Source organism: Calonectris borealis, chromosome 2 (genome assembly GCF_964195595.1).
Source record: "Calonectris borealis chromosome 2, bCalBor7.hap1.2, whole genome shotgun sequence".
Classification (NCBI taxonomy): Eukaryota; Metazoa; Chordata; class Aves; order Procellariiformes; family Procellariidae; genus Calonectris; species Calonectris borealis.
Genome location: NC_134313.1, coordinates 161,268,605 through 161,284,919, shown reverse-complemented (window position 1 = coordinate 161,284,919; position 16,315 = coordinate 161,268,605). Strand labels below are relative to the sequence as shown.

General features: G+C 37.0%; 1 protein-coding gene across 4 annotated transcripts in view; it reads left to right on the top strand.

Annotated features, from left to right (window-relative positions):
• Nucleotides 1-16,315, top strand: part of UBE3C (ubiquitin protein ligase E3C) — an 81,412-nt gene that overhangs the window by 57,785 nt on the left and 7,312 nt on the right. For all 4 annotated transcript variants that reach the window (XM_075144138.1, XM_075144139.1, XM_075144141.1 and 1 more), the window contains 3 exons: nucleotides 5,823-6,035; nucleotides 15,123-15,311; nucleotides 15,409-15,475. In XM_075144138.1, coding sequence (XP_075000239.1) covers nucleotides 5,823-6,035; nucleotides 15,123-15,311; nucleotides 15,409-15,475 — 469 coding nt within the window. The remainder of the gene's footprint in view (nucleotides 1-5,822; nucleotides 6,036-15,122; nucleotides 15,312-15,408; nucleotides 15,476-16,315) is intronic.

Sequence of the window (16,315 nt, the reverse complement as noted above, 5' to 3'; positions counted from 1 at the left end):
TTAATAGTAACTGTTTAAAATGACTGAAATAGAAAGGGTTATGGTCTTGGGGGCTGATTAGGGAAATAGCCGAATTTAAGCCCAGTCATTTACTGCCTCAACCCATAAGCCATGTGTCTTTCTAGGGGTATGACTTTAGCATTGTTTAGGTTTTAAAGTACAGTTCTGGGTTGTAAAGGATTAATGGAAAGTAGGAGCAATGACTGATTAATTATTTTTCTTAAAAAAGATTTTAGTTGAAATAATAAATGAGAGAATTAATTGTAGACCTGAAAGTGTAAGTAAAGGCAATAAAGCTGCTTCACAGTCAGGGAGGGTTAGTTGGTTCATCTGTGAATTTGTTTACACAATTTGAAGCTTATTCAGTATGTTGTAATGGTCATGTAACCTCTACTGCATGTAGCTAATTTGTCTGAAATGACTAGACTGGCTTAAATTCTGTCCAGTTTTAAAACATGGTACGAAATCTTTTCTTTCTGAAGAGCTGTTTCCTAAATCTTGGGGTCATACCTGAACAGTATCTTGTGGACCATGTAGTGCTTAAATAATGTTGTGGTAGTTACCATGTATAGTCCCAGTCAAATACTATTCTCATTATGTTGAAAACAAGAAAAAAGTCCCCCTTGCCCAGAGAACTGTGTCATTTTTCTGCCTTTCTTACTATGTACTGTGTAAGCTGTCCTTCCAGCTGAGATCTTTCTTCCATAATATATTAAAGCTACTAATTGCATGCCTGTATTCTGAAAGTTGCTTGCCTTAAAGAACCATGCCTTGTTCCCCCACATCACAGGTGTTTAATGAATGCGTTCAGTGTATTCGTAAGTATCTGAACATAGTATTTTTCAGTATAGATGACCAAGCTGTGATCTGTGTCACTGAATTGAGTAAAGACTTTTGTAGCTAGTCCATGTTGCAATCAATTATAGTTGAACTATACTGTAAATGCAACTAGCTAATATTATTTGAAAGAGAAACAATAGACTTCAGACTGCGTGCTTTGTGTGTGAAGTCAAAATCTATTAACCACAGTAGGCTTTCTGTTATTTTGCTTGCTTTTAATATTCTGGAGCGTTCTACAGGCATTCACACACAGAGGGGCAGGGAGGTGCCTGAAGTTCCTGCTTCTTCCCTAGTGAAATAATTGCTCTTGGCCTTTTAACCAGAAAAAACTTCTTTTAACCATTTATTTAAACAAAAAAAAAAGGCTAGCAAGGTATCTTGAGATAATTGGGTGTAGAGTGCTAAAATAATTTGTTACTGAAAAACAGATTTGTTTGTTTGCTTTGTTTTGTTTAGTTGTTTTGGAAGCTTTTAAGTTATTTTAATGGTTATCTAGAGGTGTCATAACTTTGCCTAAAGAGCATCCCTAGCCTACATGAGTTTGAAATGGTTGAAATGAGTTTGGAATGGTTTTAAACTAAAAGAGGGTAGATTTAGACTAGATATAAGGAAGAAATTTTTTACAGTGAGGGTTGGTGAAACCCTGGCACAGGTTGCCCAGAGAGGTGGTAGATGCGCCCCATCCCTGGAAACATTCAAGGTCAGGCTGGACGGGGCTCTGAGCAACCTGATCTAGTTGTCCCTGCCTGTGGCAGGAGGATTGGACTAGGTGACCTTTAAAGTTCCCTTCCAATCCAAACTATTCTATGATTCTGTGAAATAGTGCTGGGAAATCCAAATTGGCCTTGTAGCAGACATTACCTTTTAGCTACTGGGAATGCGTCACCCTACGAACATTGCAGTGCTTGTGTGATTGCCGTTGATGTAGACATCCTTGTCTCTGCTTCAGACTAGCCTCTTGCCCCAAGCTTGCATCTGCAAATTGCACTTCCATGAAAGTGGAATGCTAATACTCTCAGCCTTTCGAGGAGGCAGAGGTATATAGGCTCTGTTAAGGTGTGGTGTTTTTTTTTTCCCTTCTCTCCACCCCCACCCCTCTATTCCCCCCGTTAGAAACTAGAAGTCTAATGTCATATTTCACCACCAATTGTTCCTTTCATGACTTCCTATCTGGATTTTTTGCTTTATGTAAGTCAGTTGCAGTTCATGGGACTTCAGGATAATGACAATGAAATCAAGTAAGGGGTTTGTTAGATAGGAAAGTTGGGAATGTGAACTCTTAGAATTCATCATAGAATGGCATTGGTCCCATAGGTGACGACCATAGGAGTTAAAGGAAACTTGCCAAAAGCTGAGAGTGCTTGAATTTTGAGAAGAGATTAGTTTTAAAATATATATTGGTTAAGCTTGCTGGCTTTGATCTCTTGAAGCAGTGTATGAACAGGAACTTAGGACTTACAGTCAAACAGAAGAAGTCACCACCCTCCAAGAGCAAGCCAGTTTCTTCCACCAGCGTTGGTGCTCATTGGCTGCTGACGGAAAAAAGAGGACTGCTTCTGTGGGGAGAGTGTGGCCTTATATTGTATTAAAGTACATATATAAGTATATTCTAACGGTGCAGCTTCATATTGCAGCTAATTAATCTGACAGCTGGTTACTTCTGTAAGAGGTGGTCACCATTCCCTTGCTTGTCACTGATGTTGGGCTCCTGCCTCCTTTATGTTGTTGTTGCAGGAGGCCAGTTCAGAGAGTTGCACAGGCAGAAACCAGCTTACAATCAGATAACTTGCAGCTCCCCAAGTCACTCCACTGAGGGAAAAGAGAGGAGGAGTGAATCTTCCCTTTTGGCCATTACATTAGCTGCAGTGAGAAGAATACTCGTCAGGGTGGACTTCCGTGGGCAGCTGGCTGCTCTAAGGCTGTGCTGCCATTGAAACAAACAGTCTTGCTGTTTCTACCCAGTTTCAGCCGTAGCTGTGAGCTGGATCTGATTCTGATTTGAAAGAAAGCTCAACTTCAAACAGTGTCTGTACTGTGTCCACCAACCCACCCCACCCCCCAAACCCAAAACCCAACACCCCAAACAAAGCACAACACAAATAATCTGCAAATTTTGAACCTCATTCAGCACGCTGTAGTGCTCGTGTAGCCTCTACTATACAACTACTCTACTTGCAAACAAACCCAAATGAATCAGCAAGCTGATTTGTTTCATCACTCTGGCAGGAATGGGTGGAATCACATCTTTTGGCAGCAACGGGTAGTTTGATCAGTTTATGCTGACTGAGAAACAGGGAAGTTGGATTGAAACTGAAAAATAAAGTTTCAGTTTATTTAGTCATATTCAGTTGTACACAGCATTTCTCAGCATCTCTGCACAGTGCTGTAATGGTGCAGTTCACCTCTTTGAAACAAAAACGAAGTTTATCATGATTTTATTTACCAGAGTTTTAGTGCATTTTTTATTAAACTTTATTAGGATAGCTTGACTTTCAGACTAATTAAAACACTACGGTTTGTCTTGTTTCCAAAAATACTTTTTTTTTTTAATATTGCAATCACTTAGCTAAGAGAAGAAGGAGTAATTAAAGTTATGCTCAAGTTGCACAATTTAGTTTATTTAAAAATGCTTTATATAGTTTTTAGATGAAGTTATAAATGTTCACTTTGGAACTACCTGAAGATTAATAGTGATGCATTTGAAATGCATTATTTTTTTATTGATTCTTAATGTAGTAAATTACTGAAGTTATTTGGCAGCAAACAGAAATAGCCAGTGATGTTGTTCACATTTATTTTCCTGATAGCATCACAATTTGCATTAATTGCATTGCAGCTGCACTCACTTATATTAAAAAGCTTCTACTATAATTAATCCTTTTTATTTCAAATAATTTTGGCACAATTTCTAGCAATAAACACTCATAAAAGACAGACACTTGAAAAATAACATACAAGTTTCTTCAATATACCTATTGCTGTTTTTTCCTGACAAGGAATTATTGATAGGCTTCTAGGATCAAGTGTTGCAAGTGGCTAAGACTTAAGACCAGTTTGAAAAATGCTAAGTGGATTATTTTGCATAAAAAATAGACAGGTTTTGAATTTGTGTAATTAACCTGTGTTTAGAAAATACCTTGATTTATGTCTACATTTGTATTTCAGTTGCATACATTATGGAAATTTAATTTATAATCCATTTAGCTGATGTGATCATAGTTTTTAGTGCTATCATTTATTAGTCCTTGTATATTAAATGCTCTAAAGGCTTAAACCTGCCTTGTGTAAAAAATTACACCTCTACATTTACATTTTATGAGTCATAGATGGAATTCCATTTTAAATTCGGGTAGCTTTGATATATTTAAGGAATTACAATGGCTTTATTGTTACTAATGCAGGAACAGCAAACACTGACCTTATACATTGCAAATTAATGATTTATCCCTCTAGTTTGCTTTTAAAGTCAACTATACAAATGAGGATTTCGACTTCTACACCTTGAATAAATCATATAGCTCTAAATATAATGCACCCTTTGGCTTTGAACTCGTTATTTTCAATTCTTTCTGCAAGGTCTAACTCACTTCATAGAAATGTTCTTTCAAAAGTTTAAGGAATTGTGTATATTTTTCTTAACGTCTTTGTTGGAATATCATTGAGTGATTACAGCTACATTTATTCTTTTTCCCTTTTTTTGCTTATTGTGCTTCCTTTTCTAAGTTTGCAGCAGATTATGGAGGAATTAAGTAATGCCAAAACACTGCTCTTGAAGAGTAAAAAGAGAACAAACAATGATATGTTGATGATGCCTTTTCTGATCAGCCTGGCAATGATATTAATGATACTGTAACAATTTGATTGTCATTGTTTGAGGCACCGATGCGGCAAACAAACTGGAGCATGGGAAAGGCTATGCACAGACAGCATGTTTAAGGTTTTTTTTTTTAAAGGCAATGGTCTTTTATTTTTCCTTTATTCATGTAGGCTTTCTCTAAATGATGTCATGCTTTCTCTTTCTAGCTCTGAAGTTTCCATCTCTCCTTCTTTTGAGAGCTACCATAAGTGTTTTTTCTTCCAATCAACAAGAAGTTATTACTTATCGTATGAAAAATATGTGAAGTTGCTTGCGTTACGTTGAAATGTGCTCATACAGTAGATCAACTGATAGTGGTATTGCTAGGATTTTGTGCGTTTTTGAAAATTCTTGAGGAAACTCAGTTTACGGTAAAAATAATTTTTTCATGAGTGCTGCAAATTCAGGTCAGGCTCATTTTTGGTTCAGTAATCTTTTGACAGGTCTAGCAGTGTCAGGCATAGGGAGGATTGGACATACGATACAGGCATAACTGATAAGCTCTCAGCTTGGAAATCAGGATGGTTTGATGATGCCATTAAGCAGTAGAATTCACCAAAAATACGCAGCGATGAATCTGTATAACATGCAAGAGAAATAGTTTATTTGGGTTCATTTAAACCAGTTTTTACTGGTTTTATATAGTTATTTTTAAGGAGCAGACTATTTTACATGTAGCAATTGATATGAATGGAAAAATATTCCTTATGATGATGCTAATGGAGGTAGAGATGCTAACTTCTTTGGAAAACATTCTTGATGCAGTTGCATTGTTCTTCAGCAAACTTTGCTTTTCTTGCCAGTCTATGCAATTGATACACTTCCTGTTTGCTATCATACTTTGGACAAGAAGATTAATGACAGATAAGCAGTGACCTTACCTTTTAAATCACCAGATATTTAATTTGTAAAATTTGGGAGCTTGGTATTTCATAAGGATATTCAAATTTCGGTTGAATATTTTTAACTTCATGCAATATCTGGGCTATTGCCATATCAGAAGATCCTATTCAGGCACCAAACAAAGGGGAAATTACCAAAAAGTTGAGAAAGAGACAATAGCTTTCAGAATTCCTGCATGTACAACAGTAAAATCTAATGTGCTTTTAATTGCTTTGTTTATCAGGCTCTTTATGAAAATATGCTGGTGGAGCTGCCATTTGCTAGTTTTTTCCTCTCGAAATTACTGGGGACAAGTGCTGATGTCGACATTCATCATTTAGCTTCATTAGATCCAGAAATGTACAAAAATTTGCTTTTTCTCAAGAGCTATGAAGGGGATGTAGAAGAACTTGGACTAAACTTCACGGTGGTAAATAATGACCTTGGGGAAGCACAGGTAAGAATGGATTTCGCTTTTTTTTTTCCTTTTATGTGTGACTGATGAATCATGACCACCCGTACTAATTCATTTTTTAATTTGAAAGTGATATGAAACAAATGTTACAAGTGCTGTGTGTTGTGAACCATCATCGGGATTCTGACTCAATATTTGGAGTAAACAATAACTAATGTGCTTAAAAAAAAACAAAACAAATTTTGATGGTGATTTAAAGGTCTGGTCTTTTAAGTAGTACACTAAAGTGATTATTTTCTAACAGTCACACATGAAAAGTTCTATTGCCTGAGATAATTTCTTGACCAAATATTTTATATTGTTTCTTTGATTGCACTTCAAATAATTGTCGAAGTTAGATGATACGTAAACTATAGAAGTACTGCCTGGTTTTGGAATCAGAGTTAGAAATCAGAATGGTTTTAAATAATAACGACTCTTCATTGTGAGATAAGTGTTGTCTCCTTTAGCTGTAATTTTCAAACTAGAGGGCCTGAAGTTAGACCTTAGGGGTTTTTTTTAATCCTTTTTTTTTTTTTTTTGAGGGGCTGACACCAGGTGAGTCAGAGGGGAGAAATGGGTGTTCAGTGCTTCTAAAAATTGGGCCAGTTAGTTAGGTCCTTAAGTATGAGTTTTTAATACAGTTGTACCAGATAATTAGATTATGGCTTTTGTTTGCTCTGTTGTGGGTACTAAAGATCACTTCTGCTCATAGCAGAAAATCAGTATCACCAGAGCTTGAAAAGGGTGCCTTCATTTGCTAAGACAGTTAACCTCCTTAGTTAAAGTCTTTTGTCATGCCTCCTCTCTCATTTTTTGAGGATTTAAAATTGTGTACTACTCATGGCCTACTTATACTTGATTACGGTATTTAATCAATAGTTGGATCAAAAAGGTAGACCTGACAACATTGTGATGTGCAGCAGCATCTGAATTCAGCCTTGTTTCTTGTGGGGGAAACAGAGACTATAAAAGGGGGTAAGCAGGTCTCTTGGGCTTGCCTGTTGGTCAGGGAAGCCTGGAACTTGCACATCTCACAGGAGCAGCAGCACCGCTGTGATGCAGCAGCTAGTCCTGGAAGTTGTTAGGTTGAGTTCTCTGCTGCTGCTTGAATCATAGCAAACTTGATGTCTAAGACTTCTGCTTTAACAGCATCAGGCTCGGACTTCATCTTTACTCTTCTGTCATCCATTTCCTGTCATTTTGGAAGATCTTAAAACCTGGATTGCATTACAATTTTAAAATAGTATCCTCAGATTTGGGGTTCCTGAACCATACTGAAGGGGAGAGTCAACAATTGCCTGATACAAGTAATGTTTCATATTAAATATATGCCGTATGTAATTTTTCCCCTGGGTTACACTCCCTATATGAAAACCTTTGACCTGCACTGTCTTTAGAAAACACTCAAAAACTTCAAATAAAGGCATGCGATACAGATGTATCAGAAAGCATGTTCTTACAGCGCCTACTCTGTTGCACAATACTGTACAGTAGAGCGCCTGCTCTGTTGTAGCATATGCTGTTAAGTGGCTGATGCTGAATTGAGTCTATAGTATCCATGTATTTGGTTACTAGGTTGCAAAAACGCAAGATGACAGTTTCCAGTATAACCTAGGATTTTCGGGGGGGGGGAAGGGAGGAAAGTCTGTTGTTTGTATTCTAAAGCCATTAATTTAAATGCACTTAAAGTAATAGTTTTGTGGATCACAGCTAATACAAATGCAGTTTAGTCTCTAATTTGGCCAAGAAGGCCAACGGCATCCTGGCCTGTATCAGAAATAGTGTGGCCAGCAGGAGCAGGGAGGCGATCGTGCCCCTGTACTCGGCACTGGTGAGGCCCACCTCGAATCCTGTGTTCAGTTTTGGGCCCCTCACTACAAGAAGGACCTTGAGGTGCTGGAGCGTGTCCAGAGAAGGGTAACGAAGCTGGTAAAGGGCCTGGAGAACAAGTCTTATGAGGAGCGGCTGAGGGAACTGGGGTTGTTTAGCTTGGAGAAGAGGAGGCTGAGGGGAGACCTCATCGCGCTCTACAACTACCTGAAAGGAGGTTGTAGCGAGGTGGGTGTTGGTCTCTTCTCCCAAGTAACAAGCGATAGGATGAGAGGAAATGGCCTCAAGTTGCGCCAAGGGAGGTTTAGGCTGGACATTAGGAGAAATTTCTTTACTGAAAGAGTGGTCAGGCCTTGGAACAGGCTGCCCAGGGAAGTGGTTGAGTCACCGTCCCTGGAAGTATTTAAAAGACGTGTAGATCAGGTGATTAGGGACATGGTTTAGTGGGCATGGTGGTGTTGGGTTGACGGTTGGACTCGATGATCTTAGAGGTCTTTTCTAACCTTAATGATTCTATGATTCTATGATTCTAATTAAAAATGAAAAGTAGCTAATATTTTCTGGAGAGTTTGTGGTTTCCATACTTTATACATCTACTCTGCATGTCCTCAAAAATTAGCCACATGAGTTAGAACCTACCTCAACAAGTAAGATAGAAAGACATAGAAAAGAGAAATAGCTCAGAAATAACTTAGAAGGAGATCCAAGTTAGAGATGTTGCCAGCTCTACCTGCTGCAACAAAAACTTGTAAAAAGTGCATTCTTGCCAAGAAGCCTGATTTGTTCATTAAAATTCTGCGACGTCTACAGCTAGTATTATCAAGACTTTGATATTTAATTGTTCGGCATAACTTTAAAAGGAAGAAGAAATATAATAGTGAGTTTCTGAGTAACTAAATGAAATGTAAGTAAATTAAATATTCTGATGCTGATTTGCTATGTTTATACTTGGAGGGAGAACACTACACCTGTGAAGTATTAACCATCTTTTAATGAGACTGCGTGTTAGTGCAGTTCAACAGAACTAATTGGTTCTTGTCACTGTCTTCTGTGTTTTAATGCAACAAGTTACTGTTATACTTCATTTCATTACCTTAATAAACCTCATATGGCTGAATACATTTTGTCTGGTATTTGACTCATGTAACCATTGCATACCAATTAATTGTGTCAAGGTAAGGCTAATTCACTTTGGAAAAAGAGCTTAATTTGCACTCCTTATGTTGAATGTACATTATCTCTAGTTTTCAGCTAAACAACCACTTTAGTGTCTAATAAATTAGTGCCCAATAAATGCATCATAAATCTATCATTGTAAATAGCTATCCTCATGACAGTGTCCATCCAGCAATTGTGGCACAAAAGCATTATCTGCAATGAAAGATACATTCAAAAGGGGCTCTATTGCCTCTGTCAGTAGTAGAAGGTAGAAATTCTATTATCAGCGTATTGATTCCAATCCTGTAATGTGCTTTTAGATCCCATTAAACTATTGTCAAAGTGCATTCACCAGAAGTTGAAAAAGGTACTTAATAATTTGCACATTAGACCTGCTAATTAGGGGAGCTATGCCATCAACCTTATCTTCCAACCCCAAATAGCTTTAGCTTTTGATAAAGAACTATCTAATGCAGTGATACCAGCCTAGACTTCAACTATTGGATCTGCTGCATAAAAGGGTGGCCAGTAAAAAGTCTCAGAAGAATGTTAGCCTATAGTTACAGGTGCCTTCAAGTAGCTGTGTATATTGATTTTATTTTTCCTTTTATCTTGTAGATCAGATAGTGATAAAATGGTTATAAAATTCTTATAAGAAGTGTAAGGTTAACAAATTCAAGAAAATGCCTCCTCTTTTCAGACCTCCCTCCCTTCTCTCTCCCTCTCAATGAGGAAGGTGAGTTTTATGGCTGCCCAAGGCAAGAGAGGAAGATTCAAATATGTATTCCTCTTCCTTCAAAAATGTTAGATTCTGTACTGCAGCAAGTCTTCTCAAACATTGATTCTTGAGATTACATGGATCGGAACAGTTAAATATGAGAAGACTCCATAATCAGAAGACTCCATAATTCATAGAAGCACAAATCCACAGAAGACCACTATAATATATGTGGCAGCAGTTTCTATGAAATCCATATAGTATAGAAGTTGGTGTCGGGACACCTTCTTTGGCTTTTTAAAACAGATGTGAATGCCATTGCTGTTACTGAAAATATGTTGACTTACAAAAGGAGAGTTCTTTGCCTTTAAATTTCCCTGAGAGAAAAATTTTGAAGCCTTAAAAATAATTCTGAAAGTTTCTCTCTTGGCAACTTCTTTACTAGGATACAGTGGCTTACATGAATGATTTTGGAGGTTTTTCAGAAGCAAAATATTTAAGTTGAAGCTGATCCTTCTCAGGCAGATTTATAACACTTATGGCAAATGCATTCTTAGGCATTCAAATGCGATCTCCTACCTGGAACTCCTGCCTGAACATCTGGAAGGCAGATGACAGGGAAAGAAAGAAAGACTTTATCTACTTGTTTTCAGACTGAGGAAAAACTTTAGGGGTGATGTGAACAAAAGTGATCAGAGTCCAAGAGAAAAGATAAAATATTTTCATCTGTCCTAAAAACAAGTTTGTAACAGTTCTTGACTATCTGTAAGTGTGCTTTTTGAAATTGCACTGGAGATATGTCTTATGTCTTCATACACAAAAAAAGAATACCTACATGACAGGTCCCTTATTCTTTCCTAAAATATTTCCCACTTCACCCTCTAAATACTCCCTTTTTCTCCATTATCCTGGGAAGCAGCTGCCACTGCCAGAGCTGTGTGAGCAGCAGCTACCATTAAGTTTGTCTACCAACAGAGCCTTACCGTTGTCTGCCCATAATCACATTACAAAGTGACTTTTTGTGACAGATTATTATCGATAAGCCAGAAGAGACATCCCCTGAATTCTACTTGACAAATAATTGTTATTCACGGTTTTCCTGATTTTTGGTGTGTATTTATTTCATTATTATGCTAATGTTCAAAATAGTAGATATAATAACTGAAAATGATCGTCTGAACCGTTCACTTGAACTGCAACCATACATTAAATAAAGATTTACCTTTTTTTTTTTACAAACTTTGGTGATTTTCTTAAATAAGAACATTAATGTAAGTTGAGCGCATTTTTTTACTATGTACTTGCAGAAACATATAATTGAATTTATAGCCAAGAAAACCGTAAATGCATGCAACTGTAGTTCCGAGTGTATCTAACCGTCAGTCAGAGGCCTAATGCAATACTTCTGTCCACATCACTAAAAAATGCAAGTACCTTTTCTTGCAGATTTTTAAAAATATGGGACTTTTATATGCCATTTTGATATTTCCCCTTCATTTTGAAGACATACTTTGTGAATATGGAATCAAATTCGGTTATTTATGGTATTGTCTGAATGATCTGAATACTTATCTAAATAATATGCATGATTTAATTGCTTTTAGAATATGTGATTTTGATAATGAACCAAGTTTAGGTGTGTTTTGTGTTTTTTGTTGTTGTTTTCGGTTTTGTTTGTTTGTTTTTTTAAACTTAGATCTACAAAATAGAAAATAAGGAGATGACACAAGTCTGCACGTTTTGGGAAGTTTTCTATTCTGACCCATCCTGCGTAACTATCTTGCACCATCTAGTGGTGAAAATTGGATAGATAAAAATAAAAATGCAAGCTGATAAATCTTCTTAGGTTTTATAAATTGTGTTGTGGCTTTTTTTGAAAAGGAACTCTTCAACAATCATTCCTGACATTTAGAATTAAGTGGGAATTCTACAATAGTCCCTTTAAAATGCCATGAAAACAATGAATGAGTAAAAAGTGAACTGCATCTACATTTAACTATGGCTTTACTGCCAGCCCAAGTGTTACTATTTTCTGTCTTCTGTTTTACATCTTTCTTAGCCTTTATGGCATAATATATTTATTATTCCTGCTACATTAGCCCCTTTGTTTCAGACTGTGATGATACTTTGACAAAATGGTGGTAGAATTAATCTGACAGTGACAAATTCTGAAAATGGATAGATCACTGGAAAACCGTAGGAAATTTGGTTAACTGAATGCTGTAGTCTGTCTTGTGGCAATGCAGGGTTGGGGGGAGGAAGGAGAGCTACGGAAGTGTTGCTGGATCAGAAATCAAGGTTTGCTACTTAAAAATATAAAAATAAAAGCAAAAATAGGATTTTTTTAAAAAATATTTTTTCCTATTTTCTAAAAATAGTGGTCAGAAGGAGTACAGCAGGTTTTTTTTCTCTGATTTGCGGGAAGAACATTATAGGGAGAGAGAATAGCTTTTATTATACAACGAATACAGCTTTTCTGGCATCCTTAGATCACTGTGGAGACAATACTACTATAATGCAAACATAAGCATAAATTAATCTGTGTTCTGATCTCTTTTTTGCTGACCTGCAGGGAAGGTTAGATGTTTTATTTCACCTAGTGCTGGGATGAATCTTAAAACAAAGCAGTTTTCCAGAACACCCTGCCAGTAGTTCCCTTTTGCTATTTTAGGAAGTCAGTCAGTTCAAGCATCTTTTCTTACAAAAATTATTATATGCAAATGGAGTAACAGCTATTAGTTAGTTTATTGTTGGTGTCCGTATTCTTAAGAGAAGCTTGATGAGTTCGGTGATACAAATATGCTTTAATATGGCCAAATTCAATGCGTCCATACTTCAAAGAGAGGAATTGCATTTAGTGAAGTACTGACAAAAGAACAGGTAATTATGCAGTTCTGCAAAACAGATAGAGCAGATTTGTAAGTGGGCAGATTGCAGTGTTGAGGTCTCAACAATGATCTCTTCATGTGGAACAGCATTGGTAGCTCTGATCCTGTAACACTAAGAGGACAGGAATTTAATAAGTAAGAGAAAGCTTTGTGATCTTGTTAGGCTTTGTAAAAGGGTATTTTATAGGAGGAAATTAAAGGAACGTGACTTATTTTAGTTCAGTGAAAAAGTCTCTGGGAAGATTAATGAAGTTGCTGCCCATAAGTAATACATCATGCATATAATTGAGGAGGAAGGTAAAGAGCTGGTTAAGCTATAGGGCAATAGTGAAATAATAACAATGGGTATGAACAAACTTTACCCATTGGACTCGAAGTGGAAATTAGAATGTTTCTGATCATTAGATGAATCCAATAATTGACTAACTTCCCAGTGACAATAGTAAATCTACTATAGTGGGATGAAACACAGTACATTTCTAGACCGCGTTGTTGCCTGCAGTAGCAGAGGAGGAAGCTTGGCAGCGCAGAGGTCCCTTCTCATCAGATGTTTGCACTGCGGTGTGGAACGTGTCCCATACTTCTATTAATACTCCTTGTGGACTTTATCAGTAAAAATATCCTCGCCCTCAGGCCAGTCAGTGGCACCAGGTACTGGCCTATACTCCTATACTGGCCAACTGCATCACATGCTGGGCTCCTCAAGGGGTGGACCCCAGAGAAGGCTATCCTGCCTCTTGTGTCCATAGTTCTTGTTGAAGGGGACTTGCTCAGAAGGGAGCAAACTAGTGTGTGCAGGGCGTGAAATAGTCAGCTAAACTGACACCTTCATTTTACTTAATTGTTCAGGGAGTAGGTCTTAAACATAGTCAATGCTACCTACACCCAGAGATGGTGGGGTATTGATGAGGTTTTTTACTGTAAGTGTAACAAAATCAAGAAGCTTGCAGCTGAAGGATTAAAGGGGGAAGTAAGACACATTTTTAACACCTATTGTAATTCAGGTTGCTCTGGCTTATCAAGGAAAGTGGTAAATACTCCATCACATGGAGTCTTTACACCAGGATTGCCTGTCTTTCTAAAAAATGTGCTCTAACTCACCTATGGATTTATTGAGTTAAATACAGGAATCTCTAGACAGAATCCTCTGGCCCATGTTACCTGGGAGGTCAGATTCACAGATCTTAATATTCTCTTTTGGCCTTAAAAACCTATGAATCAAGTAAAAATCTGAATGCTAAAAAGCACTGCAAATTTTTAATCTTACCACTTTGCATTTTGCTTAGTACTGGAACAGCTTACATTATTGGGTAACATGTTACAAAAGAAGCTATGCACATGTTTAAATCTCTGTGCTCTAAAGATGTGATCGTTACCACAGACTGAAATGCATAGTTACTTAAAAAAAAAAAAATTTAAAAATTGCAGACTCCAGAGTCTAGAAAAACGAACTTTTTTCTGAAGGCTTCAGAAGGTGACCGTATCTCAGCTTTTCAGTTTTTTTATCCTTCTCTTAGAACTCAAATAATCCTTTGAGATTGGGCTACTACTCAGCAAAATTATCATCTTGTAGTAAAGAGTAGAATACGTAAAGGTCAGTAGTGTTTTAATAACAACTGTTGTTGATCCTGGCTTATATCTTACTGCAATTACAGTATCTTTGTTTTGTTTTTTTCTTGTTAAAAATTCTTCCATGCTGAGGTGTCTTGGTGTACTTGAAGGACAAAAGCTTCTCAGTAGAAAAACAAAGTTTAGGCTTGATTTTATTTTTTGTTTTGTTTTGGTTTGGTTTTTTTTGTTGAAAGTACCGAAGATGTGCAACTTGGATTTTCAACAATAGGAATTGTGAATGCTTATCATTCTGTAGAATAGGCTTGTATCAGAATCTTAATTTTGACTCAGTGAACATTGCTTTTACCATAATGTGATCCTGCAGAATTCACGATCATCAAACAGTTAGAGAAGAGCCTAGCCAGTCAAGCACAGCTTTCCTAATCCAACTGGAAGGAGAGTGCTGTATGTGAGATCTGTGCTTGTACAGGCTACTCTCTTTTCCAGGGCACTTATTAGCATCAGTGATTAGCATCAGTGAAGCTAGGGGCGAGCTTGCCAAGGGGAAGATTTTCACCTCAGTTTCTGTCTGACTTGCAGTGGTGAATTTAGTATTACACACCGCCTCCTATAAAAGAGGTCTGACTGCCGAATCCGCTTTCTGGTAATAAACCACGGGGCCATGCGGTCAGCTGCATTAGCTGGAGATCTAGGTCTAAAAACTGGATGCCATAGAATGTGCTCTTATGAGTAAACAGGAAAAAACCTACTTTTATAACTTGTCATAATCTTTTATCTTATTTTGACGTGAATATTCTTGAGTATATTCTAGTAAACTTCAAATATGTACATCAATTACTAGAATGTTTTGCAGTTCAATTTTATGGTTACAGCACACAGAATTAAAGTTTACCAAGATGATGAAACTTGTTACGTTTATAGGTGGTTGAGCTGAAGCCAGGTGGAAAAGATATTCCTGTTACCAGCGCGAACCGAATTGCGTACATCCATCTGGTGGCAGACTACAGGTTAAACAAACAAATTCGACAGCATTGCCTTGCTTTCCGTCAGGGACTGGCCAATGTTGTGAATCTTGAATGGCTTCGAATGTTTGATCAACAGGAAATACAGGTACTTCTGCTTAAAACTGCAGAAAACAATTGCTTTAAACAGAAGTAAATGCTAATTTTTGCCTGTAATGTAATTGTCTAATTTCCTTCACTGTTAGGTTCTGATTTCTGGTGCCCAGGTTCCTATTAGTTTGGATGACCTTAAATCTTTCACAAACTATTCAGGTAAGTATATTTTACTTAAATAAAAAAATGTATTATGACTGACTCAGGAATAAACAAACTTGGTTTTTATCCTAGCTTTTAAAAAAAAGTTGTAGGGTCATTCTTGTTAACTTTGGCCAAACTCTCTAGACGGGCCTGAATTTCAGAAGATTGGGTAAAATTACAACTTAATTTTATAAATGCTGGGAGATTCAGGTATGCAGTTTATTTTGTTCGTACACTTAAATACAAGTTTATAGCCAGGTAATTAGAGGACACGTAATTCATTTTCTAATTGGATGTTAGTCGATGTTCTGTCTGGTTGCTCTGAAAATAAGTCTGCAAATGACTTTGGGATGGTTGTTTCTATCGCTGCATTCAGATACTTGCCATTTCTCAGACAGCCTGAAGAGAGAGCTTGTATTTTTTCCTTGTGAGAAATGCAGTGTATCTTACTTAATTTTTCCCTGCATTTATCATGAATGTAATCAAAAAGTAGCTACTATATCATCAGTTCACATCTGAGCTTATCTCAAGGTAAGTTGATTCATTAAATAACATCCTGAGTCTTGCAGATTTTGCAAACTCTTGGAGTAAAAGGCAGTAATCCAAAGTTACTAGGTAAATGCTAAATTAAATAAAATTAATTTTAAATAAACAAATAGGATTCAGTGAAGAAAAGTGCAGTTAAGAAGCTGAGGGAGATAGTAGCCATAGGTAAGCAATGAATGAGAAAATCAAAATGCAGTGATCAAAGAGATCTATAGATACTGGAAGTCAGCAGTGTAAGCCTGCTGGTTTTCATATTTCCCCCAAACTTTTCAAGATTGATGCTAGGTTTTCTGAAGAATTTATTTCTTA